Genomic DNA, 20,954 nt, shown 5'->3' on the forward strand with positions numbered 1-20,954 from the left:
CTAATTCACCCCTCCCCTCTCAATTACTCCTCTTATATTTCCAACAAGAGTATCAACTTGAATGCCAATATACTGCATACTAGGTATGGTTTGTGACAAGTTGTATGTTCATCACTTGCAATTCTATCTAGAAGTAGCACATTAAGAAAGCCTTTTGTGATCTAATGGAGCCAAATGAAGATCTCATTAGTCTTCATAAATTGATTCATATTGATTAACTTAAACTATGATTTGAGGTCTTGTATTCAATTTGACATAACTAGCATTCAAGAAGAGAGTTGACTTTATGAAGTTGGAACCTAAAACTTACACCCAACACAACTTACACTTGTTTTAATCAATAAACTCTCTAATTCTAAAATCAGAAATCTCCATGATATATTATTGCATTGAAAATATTATCATTATTAATAAAATAATAATAATAACAATAATAGAGAGCAAATTTCCACAATCCATAGATAAATTCTTAGAACATTTTAAGAATAATAACAATAACAACAACATAAACACTAAAGTTAATGCAAACTTCCTATTAAAATATGAAAACGAAAGGATAAAATTGTGAACATAAACACAAAAGTTAATGAAAACTTCCTATTAAAATATGAAAACGAAAGGATAAAACTGTTACATCACATTTTGAATTTATTTATTCCCACACTAAAATGTGCAAACAAACGTATAAATTTGTTGCATGATATTTTGAATTTATTTCATTTCATATTTGAACCTCCCTTGAAACACCCTACTGTAAATAGCAAAGCGCGGTGCTGCTTATCTGGTAACGGGATTCTCCAAAACTGTGAATTTGTTCAATAAAATGGCAAATTGGGATTGACACCTGGAGATCATGGCATCGATTTGGCAGAAATTTGGACGAGTCCCAATCCAAGTAGAATCCAATTCAAATACTATCGTTACATGTGATGATGGGTCAATAAGTTGAACTTCATTCCAAAATTTGCTTTGAGCGAATGCCCAACACAGAAGAAACATATCGAGAGTATATTCTGTACACCAACAAAAATAAAGGATAGATGGGTTCAACAGAGGAGGCGGGGCAAGATTATGAAGTAGCTCTTTCGCTAATGGATGAGCTGCGGGAGGAGCAGTCGGTACCTCAGCTCTTTAAGGCAGTTCGACATGTATTCTCTTTAAATGCTTTCGTTAATCTCATCGATCACAAGGATTGCCATGCCCTCTCCATTTGGAAGAAGTAACTTTTTTCCCCACTATCTTCATAATTCTTCTTTTAACTTGTAAATAGTTTTGAAAAAAATCTATTGGATGGGGAAATCCCAGCGTTACATCCACTGCTCACATCGTGTTTTTTTAAAAGAACTTCATTCAACCTAAGCTTGAACATTTTCATTTGTTGATTCCGGTCATCTGGGATAAGTATAATGCTGTTGTATTGTTTTAATTGTGAAAACCCACTTTCATAGATAGAATTTGTTTATTACTGAACACCTATTCAGTTAATACTCATTCTTGTTAGGAATCAGGAAACTGTTTTTTTGCTGTTAAAATTGAATGTACACTATCCCTACTCCAGTTGAATCACTTTTGTAAACTGCAATAGAGTGAATACTCCTTTCCAGTCATTCAATTGGTCATCAGGATGAATACACTGCCGTAGTGCTATGGTTTTCTTTAATTTTAATTTTAATTTTTAATTTTGACCCTATAGAATACAAGTTGCATGGTACTGTAGCTACTCCTGCAGAGAATTGGATCTTAGTTTTTTCGTGTCAAGTTGTATGTCCCTCATAGATATTTGAATTCACCGGTACGGGAAATGTATTAAAACAACTTGAAAATGAAATCAGCATGTTACAATATGCCTGGAGGAGTCTTATTTCAAATATGACATCAAAAATTTGAGACCGATTTCAGGTTCTGATTCCAAAGAGTAACTGTTAGAGAGAGAGAGAGAATATTTGGAGTGATGTAAGATTATTTATATCACACCATGTTTTGACTGAAATGATAATTCATTGCTTTCTACTGTATCTTTGAGCTTATCTCACACTCAGTCTGTTAGGTTGGATTTTGTGGCTTTGTTTGATGCAGTCATAGATAAGAGTATCTAACAAAAGAAAAGTCAAATAGTGCAACCTAAACATGGAAATACCGACCTGTTGTCTTACTTACATTGATTCTTCAATTGAAATGATATTGCCAACCAAATGTTGTGACCCTTCTGTTAAATCTCTTCCTGGGACTAACGTGAAATACGATAATAAGCACATTATTCAATTTTGGCACAGAAGCTCAAAATTGGCTCCTTTAGGCATAACAGAGTACTACAACCTTCTGCAATAGAACATATCATCAAGATATCGCTTGGAAACATGTTTTACTTTATCCAAATCTGGGAGCAAGATGTCCAACGGTGGTAACTGGTGATGAAGATTACATAGGTTGTGCCAGCCAGAACATGTTTGGTGGTACAAATGTCTTTTTGCAACAAGACTAGGAGGGATGTAGAACTCTAAAATGCTTCAAAAAAAAAAAAAAGTATGTTTGGAGATGTGAGGTTGCCTGCACTCTAAGATGCTTCTATATTTGACAATTTAGGTAACTTTTGGGAGGGTGGTTTGGCCAACCCAACTTGCCCAATTCATCTTCTAAGATCCATGTATTATCCTTTGGTCCCCTTCTTTTCCACCAGATAGATACTCCTTTTATTCCTTTTTCCTAGCGATATGCTTTCATTCAGAATTTGCTTAATCTTTTTTTCCCTATGATAAGATTTAAGTTGTTTAATCTTATCTTTTGGCTTCTCAAGCACATGCTGCCTCTAATCTGGTTCTTGCGGTGATGGTAAGATCTTTTCTACATCTGATCCTTATACAGATCAACTACGTTGAAAACAGGTGAAATATTCAAACCTTTTAGTAGCATAATCTCATCAGCATCCTTAATATTATTGTGCAACAAGTTGCAGGGTCCAATCTTCTTTGGCTTCTACTTATCGTATATTCCATTAGGGAATATCTTATTTCTCAAATCTGTCATGACTAACTCACCCTCTGAATAAGTATTTTTCCTTCTATGCTTCTCCAAATTCCTCATACTTTCCACAACTTCTCTCCAAACAACTCTTCACTTGTGCATCCATGCTAATGCACTCACCAATGGGGACCTTCAACAAGTTTGTGACACCTTTGAAAGATGTCTCATAATTTTCTTGAAAGTGTATCTTTCCCTAAGTGTTGATAGTAGGGGCAATGTGAACATAAATAAATAGTGATAAAAAATAGATTGAATTACATTTGATAAATCATGAAGTGAAATATAGAGAAAGATAAAATCAAGAACGCCTAGGATGATACCAATTTTTTGTGGAGAAAGCCTTTTGCTAAAATACTTCACAAAACCAAATACAGCACTAAAATGTATTTAATTTTAACAAATGGAGTACTTCAAGTTTTGTAACAATCTGACAGCATAACCTTGAATTTGCAATAAGACCACAATCCCTATATGTTTATCACAATCCTCCTCAGGTTTAAAAATTAGAAATCACCAAGTGGTATTAAAAATCAAGAGTCAAAACCAATGTCTCAAAACTAGTTGTCATCCTCCACTAAAACAAACCAACACCCCATGGTGCATTGATTCAGGCACTCAAGATAGAAAGTAATCACTGCAAATATCTTTGACCTCATTGCACCAGTAGGTAGGAAATAACTTCCCAGTGCGCCATAAAAGTGCTAACTACACACAAATAGAAAGAATCTGCAAGTGTATGATCATACACAATTTTGCAATCAAGGATATAATTTGACAAAATAACCAATTGACAAGAAGTTAGGACATTAGCTTAAACAAATATCCAAACCTTAGAAAAGACCTTGGAAATGACAGCATTATAATACACATAATACTGGCTTGAGAACATACTGAAAAATAATTTGTAAGTATTGAAATAATATGGATGAAAAACATCCTCTTTGATTCAATAAGAATTAGCCTTCATAGGTTTCAGTGCGTGATAGACATATTGGAGTGGGAGGGTGGTAGAGAGGAATGTATATTTTATTTTTAAATGTACATGGGAATTTGAGTCAAATACGAATAATCACCAAGAATTGGTTCCATGATAGAGTTATTTGAGGAAAATAGATTATAAGGATTGGGGGAGTTGTCAACTCAACTCAGCTAGAGAATGAACAACCCTCTAAAGGATGGAACTTGTCCTATGAATCTTTGAGTGGTTGATGCAACTGGTGCAATTAGTGATCATGGAGATCATTTAGTCTTGTAGATGTCATTAAAATCATTTCATTGTAGACAATCTAAAATTTAGTTGCTTAGGATTATTTTTATCCTTTTTCCACTTTGTTAATGATGAAAATGCCCTCTTGTAGAGTTGCCTCATTGCTGAGTTCCATATTTGCAATGTTTGCATGTTCTTTTGTCTCTCTTGGTTGTGCCCCTTAATGGCCACAAGGAACCAATGTTGATGTTTACTGAAGGTGTGAAGCAATAGAGACTTGTAGATACAAAAATGTTATTGTGATGATTTAAAGAGAAACTATTTTAACGGTTATAAATAACCAAAGAAGTTCAATGACATGCTATATATTTTGTTCCAATGTATAAATAAACCCTATGCCCTGGAAAGTAACTAAAACAAAAACACTCCAATTGAAACCATAAGTAGAAATGGGTAACCAAAAATGGCTAGATAATCTTATTCTATTTTCAAATGGGGAATTTCCAAGATGTAAATGCAAAAAAGCAATATGGTATCAATGTGAACTTGTTATACGTGTGCATGAATTAATATATGCCAAATTGTAACAGTTTAACATATGCTTGCATCAATACTCAAGCATAGAATATTCTCCACATCATGTTTCGCTTGAATGTATGGTCTTAGAATACTCAGACATCTCTATATTAGTGGATGGTCAATTTCTCTAGAACTTGAATGTACTGACCTCTGCCTGATTTAATTACTTAATCTGATGGGGATATCTATTGAACAGAGATACTTCATAAATACCAACTCTAAGTGCAACAACCAAAACAAAATATGAAGTTCCAATATTGCCAAACAACTTTAAATGCAAATCAACCGTTGTTACAAGAACATAACAGTAGGAATGCCAGTAATCAGTCTCTTAATTGATCTGAGTATCTCTTACTATTCCAAGGTTCAAAGCATAAAGGAAGTAATTAGATTGCATAATATCTCTGCTAAGATTCTAGAGAAATGAAAGCATACAGATACCAGCGGCAAGGTGCTGGATGAAGTCCCACACAAAAACATTGATTCGTGCATACATATAATGGGAATAAAGAGCCACTAATCTCTACAGGTCTTGGACACCGCCGAGGAGATTTCGTTAGCCACGATTGTAGATCAATTTGCCTGCAGCATTCAAACCAATAGCCACGTCCCTTAGGATTTACTGTTGAAGAGATTGTTGTGTCATTTATCACCTGGGCCTTTGCAGGAGATTAACAATGGACCAAATTCGATGAGCAATGATTTCATCCTTCCGTGAATAGCAATTATCGATTAAGGAAAGAAAAACTAGATGCATGAACATGGGCTACATCCAATTCATGAAAGAGAGGAGTGTTGCCCTTCCTAGGAGCTTGTACCTTGCATACCCATCTCAGACTTCACCGTGAATGCCAAAAAAATCTCTCCGCGGAGGCACTATAGCCTCCTTCCTCATGTTGGCAACCAAGAATGAGCATTGCCAAGAAATACCATGCACGTGGTGACCTAAGCAGTACCTTCAATTGCGTACAAGGAAATCAATGTGGATACCATCGTGCAAACAAGGTGGTAAGAGTCTTACTCTTGAATAGTGACCAAACAGGAAGCATGTTGGTGGAAAACTAACCGTGCAAACATTAGGCACAATTTTTACTAAATATTAATATTTCCACACATTAATATACCCCTTTCTAGTAACTTAGGCCTATTGGCGTGGAGAAATAGGCATAAGTGTTGTCCTAGAGCTCAAGCGACGGGGAGGGACATGACAAGCCTCCATTCCCAGGATCGCTTGTCTCCAAGCGATCGAAGTGCGGAGTGCTGGAGAATCTGATCACCTTTCGATGTAGCATCGTCAATCGGTAAGTTGGTCCATCTAACCAAATGCTCTCTAATAGTTTTGTTCCTTAACTATCGTTCATGGGTGTTAAGCACTTCTGCAAGAACTAACTCCAATTTACCCTCTTCAGTAAGCGGTGGTAGTCCTAGTGATGCAGTGACATGCTGCCCCAATGCTCTTTTTAGGCAAGAAACATGTAAAACATTGTGAATCTTGCCATTTGGGGGCAGTTCCAATTCGTAAGTTGTCTCCCCAATCTTCCTTGTCACTTTGTAAGTTCCATAGAACTTAGGCTTGAGCTTCTTGGTCCCATTCCTTTTCAGTGAACTCTGCCTGTAAGGCTAGAGTCATAGAAACACCATCTCCTCGACCTCAAATATCCTCTCTATTCGATGTCGGTCTGCATAGATTTTTTGTTGATTTTGAGCATGCTGCATATTTTCTTTAAGTGAGGATAGATGTCTTGTTGTTCCTGTAGCCAATCTTTGGCCAAGGGTGCCCGACTATTCGATAAAGCGACATCCACAAAAGAGTACGGCTCAAATCCATAGAGTGCTCTGAAAGGGGACATACCAATGGTCATATGATGGGTTGAATTGTAGCACTACTCACCCAAGTACAACCATCTGACCCAAGCCCACTACTGCCCAAAAACATAATCGGGAAGGTACCCTTCTATCCACTTATTCACTATCTCTGTTTGGCCATCTGTCTGGGTGTGGTAACTAGTGCTAGGTGTCAATTGGGTTCCTGCCAATCTGGATAGCTCTTGCCAAAAGGTGCTAAGAACTTGATGTCCCTATCACTAATTATGATTTTGGGAAGGCCATGCAACTTAAAAACCTCTCTAAAGAATAATGTTGCTACCTGTGAAGCTGTCCAATCAGTTGTAACTGCAAATAAATGCACATATTTGGTCAACTTATCAACCACCACAAAGATATTGTCTTTACCTTGCACCTTTGGTAGGCCTATGATAAAGTCCATGGATATACTTTCTCACTTGTGCTCCGAAATAGGTAAGGGCTGTGTTGGTGTAATTAAATATTCACTAATTAGACTTACTTAAGCTTACTTAGGATAATGCATTTCATAGTAGTTTGTGATCGAGACACTTAGGAGTTTGCACCTTAATTAAACACATGGTGTAGGAGAATTCCACTCTAGGTGGTCATAGTTGTTATCTCACTCCTCCTTTAGTGCACATATCACATTATCATCCTCATTATCGCACATACTTCATTGCATAATGGAGGATGATCCACCTTTGGTGGACATGTGATTCCACCTTGTATGGGTGATAGCTTATCTTCTCCTTATCATCGTCTCTTATCGCCTCTCCTATATAAGGAGGCCCATTATGTACATTTTAAATCAATCCATTGGATGCCAATCAAGTCCATTATCAATAATAACATTCTTGCATCTTCATGCAATTGTCTTGCCAACCTCTTGTGGAAGTTATCTTGGTCTTTCATTTGATCCTGGGGGTGTTGTAGAGTCACCTAAATCTCTAACATGGTATCAGAGCTCTCATGGTGTGAAGACTTCTTCTCAAGAAGTGCAATCTTGGCTTGACTCATTGTTGGTGCAGCATTTGGCAATTTGGACATCAAATTTGGAGGAGATTTCAAAAGTCCTATTTTGTGACCTTCTATTGCAGGTGAAAATTGGAGCTTGCTGGTGCAAATCAGAGGTTTGCATCATATAGAGGAGGTCCAAAAACCCCTAAATCGAATTTTGTTTCATCCAAATCGGATAGAGCCATTTGATTTTTGAGGTGCGGCAGCGATGATTAAAAAATAATAATTTCAGAGGCGATTTTCAAACAGTGATATCTCCCTCAGATAGACTCCTTTTTCCGAGCAATTTTTTTTGTTTTGGTGTAGAATTTCACAATCTACATAGTGGTGCATGTGATTTTGGATCTCTATCTCTAAATTTTTCTGAAAATCACAAATCCTATTTTTCACAACTTTCAAGGCTCTATTTGGGTACATTCGGTAACATTTTCAAGTGTAATTTTTTTTGCAAATGCATGATTTTTCCTCTACTTTCTAGATCTGTAATAAAATTTCAGTGATTTGGAGTGGGCATATCACTCTCAAAAATAGGCCTTTTGGTTATATTTGCACTTGGTGAATACTTGGATTTCAATTTTCTTAATTGAGTTAGTAATTTGAAGGAGTTATCAATTGATTTCAGTCATCATTTGATTTCATTATGGATTTTTCGAGAGTTCCATTACTCACTCCATATAACTATCATGAATGGAAACAAGTAGTTTCTAATCAGTTGATGAGTATTGGATTTCTTAGAATTATTCTTGGATAGGATCTAGAACCAGCTACAGGTGTTGCAAAAAGAATAAAATGGTTTGATGGAAGGGATAAAGCACTTGGCTCTCTTAGATCTACCATCTCCAATGATTTGTTATATCATATTGCATCCTACACACATCCTCATGATGCCTGGACTACATTGGAAGGAATCTTTGGTAAACCTAATAGAATAATAAAATTCAAATTGGAGAATGAGCTTACAGGTCTAAGTCCATGTGATTTTGACAATATTCAAGACTTTTTATCTAAGTTCAATTCCATTAGATTGGAGCCTTCTAATTGTGGCATTACTAAAGATGATGAGCAATCAATATTATCTATTCTTTCCAAGCTAGGTCCTGAATATTCAATCTTTGTTTCCACATTCTATGCTATTATGGATGCTCTTGGTAGTGCATACAAAATGCCTTCTCTTGATGAATTTGCAGCTCAACTCACAAGGGAACAAACAAAGTTAGCAAACATGGGTCAATTGAAGCCTTCAAAGCATCAAGCATTGGTTGCAAATGACTCCTCTCCAAAGGCTTCCAAAGGAAAGGGAAACAAACAACACAAGGATCCTAAGCAACATGAAAAAGGTGATGACTCTCCTTCACAACATAATATTGAATCCAAGTCCTCTTCAAGCGAGGAATCATCTAGAAGGAAGAGAGATAAATGTGCTTATTGCAAAAAAGTTAGGACATGATGAGCATAAATGTTTCCATAAGAAGATTGATGAGCTTACTCACATTCTTCAAAAGAACAATATCCAGTTTCCCTCATCAGTGTCTTCTCCTTCTTCTCAATATCAGGCAGCTGCTACATCTACATCATCATCTAGAGGCAAAGGACACACACTCATTGCTCACACACATCTTGAGCAAGGTAAATGGCTTATTGATTCAGGTGCATCACATCATATGGCATCTTCTATGGATATGTTTTCTTTTATTGAGCCTTGTAATTCTCCACCTATATTGATGGGTAATAATACATACATGAAGGTTTGTGGGAAAGGTTCTATTCCTATGGGATAGGGTACATTTAATGATGTTCTTTCTATACCATCCTTGACCACTAATATCCTTTCCATTTACCAAATTACTCATGGGGCACAAGGTAAAATTGTTGAGTTCACTGCTGATTATGTCTATATTAGGGACATGGAGACTAGATATGTCATAGCTACGGGAGTTGTTGATCATACATCACACTTGTATTCTTTTGCACACTTTGTTGATAATGATGATGATATTTATGATGTACCTAACCCTTTATCAAGGGTGAATAATTCATGTGAGGAGAATATTGGACACTTGAATCATTTTGTTCTTGAGACAAGTGTTGAACTTCCTACTCCACTTCCTGCTTCGTCAGACGTGAGTTATACTATTCAGCAAGATGATCTTTATGCTTCAGATCTTGCAGCGTGGGATGAATTCATAGATGCTCTTTCAGATGAGTCTCATAATGCAGATTTGGTTAATACATCTGAGGAGGTTTCTCTTCGAGATACTTCTTCACCTTCTTTGGAGATTGGATTTCCTAACTCATCATGTTCTCTTAGTTTTTCACATCTCATAGGTCAGCTTGATGGTGTGACAGAATCTTTGAGCTTGGAGACAACATTTCAATCTTCAGAGATGCATACAGGGAGACCTTCTTCTTCCTTCCTCACTTTTTACATGGAGTTGCTTCTTCATCTTCTGATGTATTTGTCTCTTCCTAAGGAGAGACATGTTTCTTGTAGGCATTGGATTATATTTTGCTTGCAGGTACTCTTCATATGCATTGGAGCTTCTTCATTATGGGGGGGATATCATGTCTCCTTATTTCCTTCCTATGGGGGGATCATTCTTTGTATATACATAATGTATGCAAATTTTGGGGGGTCTTGAGTACTCCATCCATCCATGCATCTTGTTTTCATCTATCTTTTTGGAGGACTTTTCCCATGAGGTTTTCTCTCTTTCTCCACTTTATGAGAGATTACATTTCATGTATTGTTTTGCATATGTACATGGGTACCTAAAATAGCCTTGTAGCCGAGACCCATCTTGCATTGTGAGTTTAAGTTCATTCCCTTAAGTTGTACTTAAGGGGGGGGGGTGTTTGTGTAATTAAATATTCACTAATTACACTTAAGCTTACTTAGGATAATGCATTTCATAGTAGTTTGTGATTGAGACACTTAGGAGTTTGCACCTCAATTAAACGCATGGTGTAGGAGAATTCCACTCTAGGTGGTTATAGTTGTTATCTCATTCTACCTTTAGTGCACATATCACATTATCATCCTCATCATCGCATATACTTCATTGCATAATGGAGGATGATCCAGCTTTGGTGGACATGTGATTCCACCTTGTGCGGGTGATTGCTTATCTTCTCCTTATCATCGTCTCTTATCGCCTCTCCTTTATAAGGAGGCCCATTAAGTTCATTTTAAATCATCCATTGGATGTTAATCAAGTCCATTATCAATAATAGCATTCTTGCATCTTCATGGAATTGTCTTGCCAATCTCTTATGGAAGTTATCTTGGTCTTTCATTTGATCCTGGGGGTGTTGTAGAGTCACCTAAAACTCTAACGGGCTGTAATAGACCAGTAGGGTGTACATGTTCAGATTTGTTCTGTTGGCAGGGGTACACATTCCTTAACATGACGAAGAACATTGTCTTTAAGGCCCTTCCAAGTGAACCTCTTACATATCTGCAGTAGGTCTTAAAGTATCTAGGGTAGCCTGCTGTAGGGCTGTCATGAAATACCTACATAATCTGCTCCTTCAATTTGGATTCAAGAGCCAACTAAATCCTATTTTAGTAATAAGTAATATCACACATTACCCTATACCTGCCATCCTGAATCTGCCCTTCAATAACCTCGCAAGCGAAGTTACTTTTGGAGTATTCAACTAGTAGTTGAGATTTCCAATCAGTTGAAACCTCCGATATAGAAAAAGAAGTGGCATTGGCCGGCCTTCTGGATAATACATCAGCAACTATGTTTTTCTTTCCTTTGATGTACTCAATGTCAAAGTCATAAGCTTGGATCTTGCTGATCCATTTTTGTTGCCTTTCAATCAGCTCCCTTTGACCCAATAAAAAATGTAAACTATAATGATCCGTCCTTACCACAAAATATCCACCCACCAAGTACTGTCTGGATTTGGCTAGAGCATATATGATAGCTAACATCTCCTTCTCACCAGTGGAATACAGTTTCTCGTGATTTTTCAATTTCTTGCTTTCATATGCAATAGGGTGCCTATCCTGCATGAGGACCTACCCGAAGCATCACACTCCACGATGAATGGTCTAGTGAAATTAGGTAGTGCTAAGTGCTCATCACCCTCTTGACTTTATCGTATATTACTTCTAAATCTGTAGACCATCTGAAAGCCCTTGCCTTTGTAAGATCAGTAATTGGTGTTGTAAGCTGTGAGAATCCCTTCTTAAACCTCCTGTAGTAAGAACATAGCCCAAGGAAGCCTCTCAAATCTGACACGTTCTTTGGTGGTGGCCAATCTAGAATAGCTTGAATTTTTTCCTGATGCACCTTAACTCCATTAGCATTGATCACGTGCCCTAAATGCAAAATCTCTGTCAATTCAAACTCACATTTGGATTCTTGAGCAAACAGTGAATGTTGCTCCATAATTCCTAGGACCTCCTTCAAATGATGCAAGTGTTCCTCCCATGTCTTGCTAAAAATTAGATTATCATCAAAGAACACTAGAACGACCTTACACAACTTCTTATTAAATATGTGATTCATACATGACTCGAGCGTAGCAGGGGCATTTGTGAGCCCAAAGGGCATCACCAAAAACTCATAGTGGCCATAATGGCACCTCAATGTCATCTTATGCATATCCTCCTCACGAACATTAATTTGATGGTAGCCTAAACGAAGGTCAATTCTTGAGAAGTAGACAATCCCATGTAGCTCATCCAAAAGCTCATCGATATAGGGCATTGTGCCCTGTAATCTATGCACATACATAGAGTCCCATCCTTTTTGACTAAGACTACGGATGAAGTAAATGGGCTGGAGCTCAGTCTTATGTGTCCCATGTCAAGAAACTCCTGAATAGTCCACTCTATCTCTCCTTATAGTGCCTTGGATGACGATATGGTATTATAATTACCAGCTTTGCGCCTTCCTCCAAGTCTATTACATGCTCAAACCCACGGTTAGGGGGTATACTAGGGGGATTGTTACCAAAAACTCTATTGTGTTTTCTAACACAACTTTAATATCAATGTGATGTTGTTGTCTCAAGTCCAAATCAGTTTTGGTGGAAATCAAACAACGTGCTGCCCACATAGTATCCCCATGTCTTAGAATGGATTCCATTTTATGGGCTGAAACGATCCTGGGACCCCTATCAGTCATAGATCTGAGGATGACTTGTTGTTTACCTTCTGTAAACTCAATTTGCCTTTAATCATGATCGATGGTGTATCTACCAAGAGTTTGAAGCCACTGCAGACCCAAAATGGCATCCATTCCACCTAACTCAATCACATAAAAATTTGATATGAGTTTATAATTCCCTAACTTGACTTCAAGTTGTGAAACGATTCCCGAGCACTTAAGAAGACCACCCCTAGCAACCTTGACATCAAAGTGTGGAACTATAATCAATTGTAACTTTCTCTCGGCTGCTATAGAAGTGCTGATGAAGTTAAATGTAGCCCCTGTATCCACCAAGAAAACCATTTGCTTCCCTTTGACTACTCCCTTAAGATGAATAAGACTACTAATAAGATCTCCAGAGAGGGTAGCAACTGTAGGTGGCTGATCCGGAACCTGCTTATCTACCTTTGCTAGTTGGTGTTGCTCATGAACATCCTCCTCCTCGCTATCATCAAATTTGTCACCATCATTTTCTTCATCTGAAACCACCTTGATATAGTGAACCTTGCCTTTTCCCCTACATCTATGATCTGGTGGCCAAGGTTCTTTGCACGTAAAACATAAATTGCTCCTTCTTAGCTTGTTTCTTGACTTAAAATCAGTTTTAGGAGGATCACCCTTATTTTGATTTGACTATTTCAGATTGGTTTTGGATCCTTTAAAAGGCTTTTTGGACGATTGAACCGCTGAAGATGAGCTATCCAAATCAAGTGCCATTTTGATTGCATCCTGTAAGGTACCTGATTTCAACACCTTGACGAATTGTTTGAATCTTTCACTCAATCCCTCCACAAATAACATTACCTTTCTATTTTTAGTCATGTCTAGGACCATGACGGATATCCTTTAAAATTCATCAATGTAAGTGTCCAAAGATCCATTGTGCTTAAGCTGAGTTAGTTCCCCGTAGTAAACCTCAATGTCCTTCCTGTCAAATCTGCTAATCAGCTTATTGCTAAACTCCTCATCAGAACAGATCATACCATGATCTTGGGTTACCAATCCATGGTGCCACCAATCATAAGCTGATCCTTCTAAATGCATGGTAGCAAACTTGATTGCATCAACTTCAAACATGGGTTTAAGCATGAGAAAAGTATCCAATTCTTGTATCCAAGCTCTAGATGTAGTTTTCCTGCTACCATCAAATACTGGTAAGGAGAGCTTGTTCATAGCATGTTTTAAATCTCTATTAGGAGTCCTTGGCCTCCTATTTTGTCTAACTTTCATCATCTCTCTTCACTGATTCATATATTGAACGAAGCCTGCCTTGCCATTGTTTGGAAACAAGTCCATGAATAACTATGACATCTTCAAGTATGTCTCCTACATTAACAAATTTGTTACATCCCAATTTTTGACCTAGCTTGAAATATAGCCGTTGAGGTTCACATGATGTCAGTTGGCAGTTTAATTTGATATAATCTAGCGAAATGGTAAGATAGTTAGTCGTTATGATTTCAAGTGCAGATGACATGTTAGTTGATCATTAATCGCAAATTCATGGAATTAAGATGAAAGGTTAAATGTTGTGATTATTTATGATTTAATAATTTAATTACGGAAAAATTCCTTGCGGGAAGCACGTCGAAGGGTTGGAAGCATTGTCAGAAAAGAATTAGGCAGGGCATCACCATCACTGGGCAGACAGGTAGAGGACCTAGCGATTTGAAATAGGATACATTTGTGGAACTGCATGAGTCATTTAAATAAATAATTTAAGTTAAAATAATTGAGTTAAAATATAAAATGTATCTTAAAAATTTATAATATATCTTTCATCATATTATTTTAATTAATATTTATAAGCATGCATATAATATATAAATGATTCAACACCATTATAATTTAACAAAATGATGTTTATATGAACTTATAAGATTATAATAATGTTCATAATTTAATAACGTTTGGATTATAACTCTATTTTATTATTCCTTGCTTTAAGCCAATTAGCACTTGGTTTGGAACCAATTTAATATTTGGCATTTGGAGCTATTTTATAATCTTCTTCCTTTTTAATCGTTTCCTCTTCTTTTTTATGTTTTTAATCTATTTATTACTTGGGGATCGAAGTCGAATTTATGGTTGGAAATTCATAAGGTTTATTAAATCGGATGGAAGCCATAGAGTCGGGCTCTTATTATTTATTAATTAAGTGATGCTTATTAGTTTTAAATAATTAAAATAACTTAAAAAATAAAAAACCTTTTATTTTCTTTCTTTCTTTCTTCTCCTTTAGTCGATTGATTAAAGATTTGAGGGATCTTTGTAATTGTTGGGTAGCCATAAGGTCGGCTCAAAATTATTTATGCAAACTTTTAAACATTCTCGACATCCATCTTTTGTTTGCTAATCGACAATCTTCAACAGAACTCGGCATTCTTATTTCCTAGATTTGGCTTTCAATTTTGCTCTCAGTTTCCAAGCCATTAAATATCCAAGCCTTTTCAGTTAGCATGGAAATTAATTTGAAGAAGCAACTGCAAGTGATACTGTGCATACGGTTGAGTGTCTTGCCGCAGGCTGAAGGATACCTTCAAACGCAAGTTACATATTCACAGGGTAGGGTCATGTAAGAACTTTATAATGCATTTCATTGAAACGTCTTTGATTCTTTCATGATTGGTATGTGCATTTGTCCCTGTAACAGTCATATAAGATTTCTCACTATTCTTGGCAAATAATTAGTTCTTTTTGAGACATCGATTTGAGATAGGGTCAAGTGATTTTTATACTCGGTTTGCCTTTTCATTATAGGAACCGTCTATATCCTTTTTCAAATCTTTATCATTAGCTGGAGATCAGTCGATTGCTATTGCAATGAATAAACATAAGTCTGTTACTGTTATAATATGCATCTTTCTGAATTTCATCTTTAAAATCTATCTTCTCTAAAATTATTTATCCTGCAATTTAAATATAAGTTTAATAACTGAGATGAGATAATTAACCAGAACACCAAGGGATTCACCAGGCTAAAAGCGAGAATAGGGTGAAGAAGGTGTGGAGTATCTTAGTAAAGCTAAATTGAAGGCACCAAGGAATCACCAGCTTGATGGCCTGATTATGGTGATGAGGTGTAGATGAACTTGTAAAAACAAGAATGATATCAAAATCAAATAAATATTAAAAAAAAACAATGCATTAGCTCAAGCATGAAGAATGTGGTTAAGAATGTTGATATTTTGAGATCTCTTAAGAACATAATCATAGAATATGAAATGATGGTTGTATGTAAACTTCTTGAATAAATGAAGGAGCCATCTGCTCTAAGATTCCCGAATACCTGAGACTCACCCGGCTGTGAAGCTAAGAAGATGGGTGATGAGGTAAGAGAAAGGAAATCCTTAATAGTATGAATCAGTATCAGTTATGACATTTCAATATTTACCATTTAATATGAATTAATTAATAGCTCCTGCACATTCCTATTATTGTAATCTCCTGTTGCCAAGTCATATGGTGAAGTTAATTATTAGGAAGCCCAGTGGATGGTAAGATTTTCCCTGTCAATTCCAGGTAGGGAGGGCCTTTCTCGTTAAAGATCATGTGGGGATATGTTGTGGTCCGAGGTTGGGTGGTTAAGCCTCTAACAGTGTTTCACCTCACTCAAGATGTCGGATTTGCGTCAGATAGATATAAGCTATGCATTCAATTGTTAATCGAAAACGGTATTATCATTTTTAGTTATGTGGAGGTAAGATTAAATTCAGTTAATTTATTGTTACCATTATAGAATCGTGGATTGTTTTTCATATCAAATATAAGTATATTTCTAACCTTGAGTTACTGTCACAGTTAAGCAATCGGAAGGAAAGGACCCTAAAACCCTATGTGAATCCGTTGTCGCGGAAGCCCTAAATTGAATCTGTCATCGCAGAAGCCCTAAACTGAATCTGTGGTTGCGGAAGCCCTAAATTGAATTCGTGGTTGCGAAAGCCCTAATTTGAATCTATGGTCGCGGAAGCTCTAAATAGAATCCATGGTTGCAGAAGCCCTAAGTGATATAGTGGTATCGGAAGCCCTAAATGAATTGATGGTAAATGATGCCCTAATTGATATAGTGGTATATAATGCCGTAATTTAAAGTATAGTGGTATTTAATTGTAATTATCTTTTGATTTTAAGATAGCGGTTTGTAGATGATAGTCATCATATGAAATTGTTATAGTGTATTTGTGGACTAACCCGGGTGGTTGCAGAAGCATCCTTAGTTGACTTCAATCTCAGTTTTCCGAGGTATGTGGTTTTCAATTTCTATAGTAATTTCATTTGAAGGTAGTTCAAGTTTATAGTTAAGGAATTTTGTCTAACAGATTTTTAACAGTCAATCTTATTCACATGAACATGAATGATATAACTGTCTTCCTAAGAAACGAAATACAACTGTATTCTTTGAGTATGTTGAATGTTAATTTAGACCCAAGAAATCGGGATGTTACAAAATTCATCTTGTTGTTCTGCAAAAACCAGCATTAAAGGCCAATTTGTGGTTCGGGTGAATGTCTCTCTGCCACGTAGTGACCCAACTACACTTCCATCCATACTATGGTGACTTTGAGGTCTTCTAGGTCCTATAGTCATTTGTTGTATGGCTTGTGTGAGTTGTTGTAGGACAATATCTAGTTGATTTTGTCCTTCCCTTAAAGTCCTTAGTGTCTCCCTTGCTTCTCTGTCTGCCTCCTCTGCTGTATTGGGAGCAATTGGTACTCTTTCAGCCATGGAATGTGATGGACCCCAAAAAAAAAAAAACTTATCCTTCGTTAGGGCCTCCATGAAAAAGATGAAGGAGATGAAAGCACATTATTGAATTGCATAGTCATATTTCAAATCAGAGAAAACATTCATGAGTGATATTGTGATTAAGTAAATAGCATGAAGGTAGCATCATCATCTATGGTCATGTTATGAAATGCTAAAGAGGAAAAGTTACTGTTACTATCAGCATTAATGTCAGAATAAAAAAGGATTAGTGAATGGAGAGAAAACATGTCGGCATATTATCAAGTTCTATTAAAGCACATGTCATGTATAAGGAGGTCATCGATATCCATTGTTGTATTAATTTAGTACAAAGCGAAGCTGGATGCTAATGATCGGCATTATCATGAACAGTCAAAAGGGAATGATATTGTTTTGAGAAGTCAAGTATGGAACAGCATTAAATTACAGTTGTACAGGTCAACCAGTATACCAATCAGAGTCTCATATATCAGATTCAAAATAGCTACAATTGAAGACATTATATACCACATTTACTTCATCTATTCTTATTCACAGTAAGAATATGTATATTTCATTTGATATATATCTGTACGATGATTCCATTATGCTGAGGTACATCAGATATTGCAAATTTGGAAGCATTTGTACAATAGGTATATTGAACAGCCAATACTTGATACAAAAATCAGATGAAGCCAATACACATATGTGTAGAGGCTGAAGAAATCACACAACAAATGAAGATTCATGCCGAGGCAAGAAATAACTGAAGAACAGGGTAAAGTATCGGTTACATATAAATGAATCTTAAAAGGAAGACATAAAAGTTTAGGCAGTCATGTTGAATCTCAGAGCAACTTGTTATTCAAGGGTCTAGTAACATTAGTTCATGCCTTGTCGTGTGCATAGTTTTGGGAAGAAATATCAGATCGCTATAAGATGGGCTGTATATCTCCCTGCTATTCAAGACATAGTTATGCAGTGAGATAGAAGGAGGCCATGGATGATACAGCTCTATATTTTGGAGAGGCAACAATATATATATTGAAGACGGCTGGTGACACAAACCTTGGAATGATCAACATGGTCCAAGTCAGAGATCAACTATTTAGAGACAGCTGTTGTGAGAACATGAAGAATCGACCAGCAATGATGTGGTAATTAGATGAACACATGATTACATAGAGGCACTCCCAATACTCTTTTCTTACATAAAATACTCAAACCTTGAACTGTATGGTGTGTGGGAATTACATAGCAGTCACAACGCACCAGTAGCATACATTTATATCTGTGGGTATCATTTTGAGTTTACAAAATAAATAAATAGAAATGTGCATCACGCTTTCTTTCTTGTGAAATACAACTAGTCATCATAAGCCTGCCAGGCTTTTCAATTAAGAGATTTCCTGAAAGAAATGTGTGGAACTATGGAAGATGTCTTTAATTTGCGATGACTCCATCTGCACAAAGTGAAGAGTCTTCAAACATGAGCAGTTGTAACTATTGTCAATCAGGATTGCACCTATAGCAAGATGCATAATCTAGCCATCCTGTTGAAACATGGAAACTCTCTTGGGTGGTGGGTTGTCCTAAAACGAGAGATCCAATTTAACATACCTCTTAAATTGCTATGTTATGCTTGCCTTTATACTGAGCTAGATGTTTTAAGTTGCTAAGCATACATATTATAAAATGAAATGGATGTAGAAAGTAAAGTACAAAAATCAGTAAACAAGAAAAATTGATCATTTTTATTCGAGATACAAGTACCAAAATAGTACATTCTATTGAAATATTCAAAATTGTTTTGATAAGGTACGAAGTGTTCAAATTTTAAATAGTACTTAATACAATGCATTCAGATACCACATAAGCATTCTTAGCTCCTAACATAATATCTGAATAAACACAGTATATAAACAGAAAAGTACTGATAAGATAAAGGGAAAGACCTCTATTGCCTAGATGGAAGGATCGTTTTTCTGAATGTTGAAGGTTTGAGCTTGCATCTCCATCTGGGAATAGACTTGCAAAAATGAAAGAAGAGGAGGGTCAGTTCATACGAACTGAGCAATGGAAATCTTTCCAATTATCTATACACTACTTAGTGTTCCTACAACATGGTTATTCAGATAACTACATTAAAAGATGTGAAGGCAAGAGAGATATCTAAAAGTAAAACAAGTTTTATGCTAACAAGTTTGTTTCATGTGCAGATACAGGTATGAAGTTGAGGTTGTTGAAGGATCTTGCATAAATTACATGCATGAAGCCTTTTGACTGAATCATGTAGAGGCCAAGACTGAAGGATTGAGGAGGCTATCAAAGGGGCTCGCATAAATTACAAGCATGAAACCTTCTGGTCTAATCATGTAGAGGTGAGTACTAATGACATGGGGAGACTGTTGAGGGGGCATACATAAATTACAAGTATGGGACCTTCTAGTTGAACCATAGCAGAAGGTTGAAGACACGAGGACATTGTCAAAGGGACATCCATATGTTGCAGGTATGCAACTTTTCAGTCGAATCATGGAGGGTATATGCAATTCTTAGTCTACGAGCTGAAGAAATTGGATCTTTACAAGTATACAACCAGGGGTAAAGTTTTCAAGCATGTACAGCAGAGAAGATAACATTCAGAACTAACAAAATAGGTAGCAAGCTATATAGCATAAATAGAAAGATGATTGCGATCTTTTAAAATTAGATATTCAATATATGAGCATACATGTGAATGAGATACAATACAGGGAAATAAATTGCAGATTTCATGATAACAACAAGAATATTTTCAATAAAATATTCGAAAGCAAAATATATCAAAGGCACTTCAAAGGAGAAGAGAGGATTCTTACTATAGTACCATCCCATATGCTAATGACAGATCTGATAAAAGATAAAATCAAATTACTTGCAATTACTCAAAGACAGGGATGTTGCTATCATGTTTATTGAAGACAGAATACAACCCTCATGAATTTCATGACAACAGTAATCACGAAATGGAGGAAAATACCAAAAAATCATGTCATTAGCAACAAAAGAAATGGAGAATCTAGGGTGCAATCAGCTGCATCAGGGCAGATTGGTCATACTGGGAACACATATAAAGAGGTTTCAACATTTATTTATTTTCCCAAAGGCCATGCTGTGAAAATTTTTACAAAAAAAAACCCTTAAATTGCAGATATATATTTTACAGCAGAAAAACATATAGCACAAGAACTTTCAGATCTCTTTTTTCAAATGCAGAATAAGCATGTGTTTTAAACAAGTAAATGAAGTAAAAACATCTCACAGCAAACCGAGTAAGACTTCATAATTTACAGCAAGGAATACCATGAAAATGAAGGTCTTACAGCAACCATTTACATAAGTGAACATTC

General features: G+C 36.3%; 1 protein-coding gene and 1 long non-coding RNA gene across 5 annotated transcripts in view; one reads left to right on the forward strand and one right to left on the reverse strand.

Moving 5' to 3' along the window:
• The first annotated feature begins 721 nt into the window (after window positions 1–721).
• LOC149561881 (uncharacterized) overlaps window positions 722–20,954 on the forward strand; it is a 79,303-nt gene continuing 59,070 nt past the window's right edge. Inside the window, exon 1 of the mRNA XM_089825410.1 lies at window positions 722–1,219. Coding sequence (XP_089681536.1) covers window positions 1,041–1,219 — 179 coding nt within the window. The 5' untranslated portion in view covers window positions 722–1,040. The remainder of the gene's footprint in view (window positions 1,220–20,954) is intronic.
• Window positions 18,105–20,954, reverse strand: part of LOC149561882 (uncharacterized) — a 68,335-nt gene continuing 65,485 nt past the window's right edge. For 2 of the 4 annotated variants that reach the window (XR_016363876.1, XR_016363875.1), the window contains 2 exons: window positions 19,518–19,591; window positions 18,105–19,025 (listed from right to left, as the gene is read on the reverse strand). This is a non-coding gene — a long non-coding RNA (uncharacterized LOC149561882). Of the gene's footprint in view, window positions 19,026–19,332; window positions 19,592–20,954 lie in introns of those variants that run through there. The other 2 variants (XR_016363872.1, XR_016363873.1) reach the window with 2 other exon arrangements.

This window comes from Cupressus sempervirens, chromosome 4, assembly GCF_028749045.1.
Source record: "Cupressus sempervirens isolate cs-2001-9-10 chromosome 4, ASM2874904v1, whole genome shotgun sequence".
In the NCBI taxonomy this organism is placed as follows: domain Eukaryota; kingdom Viridiplantae; phylum Streptophyta; class Pinopsida; order Cupressales; family Cupressaceae; genus Cupressus; species Cupressus sempervirens.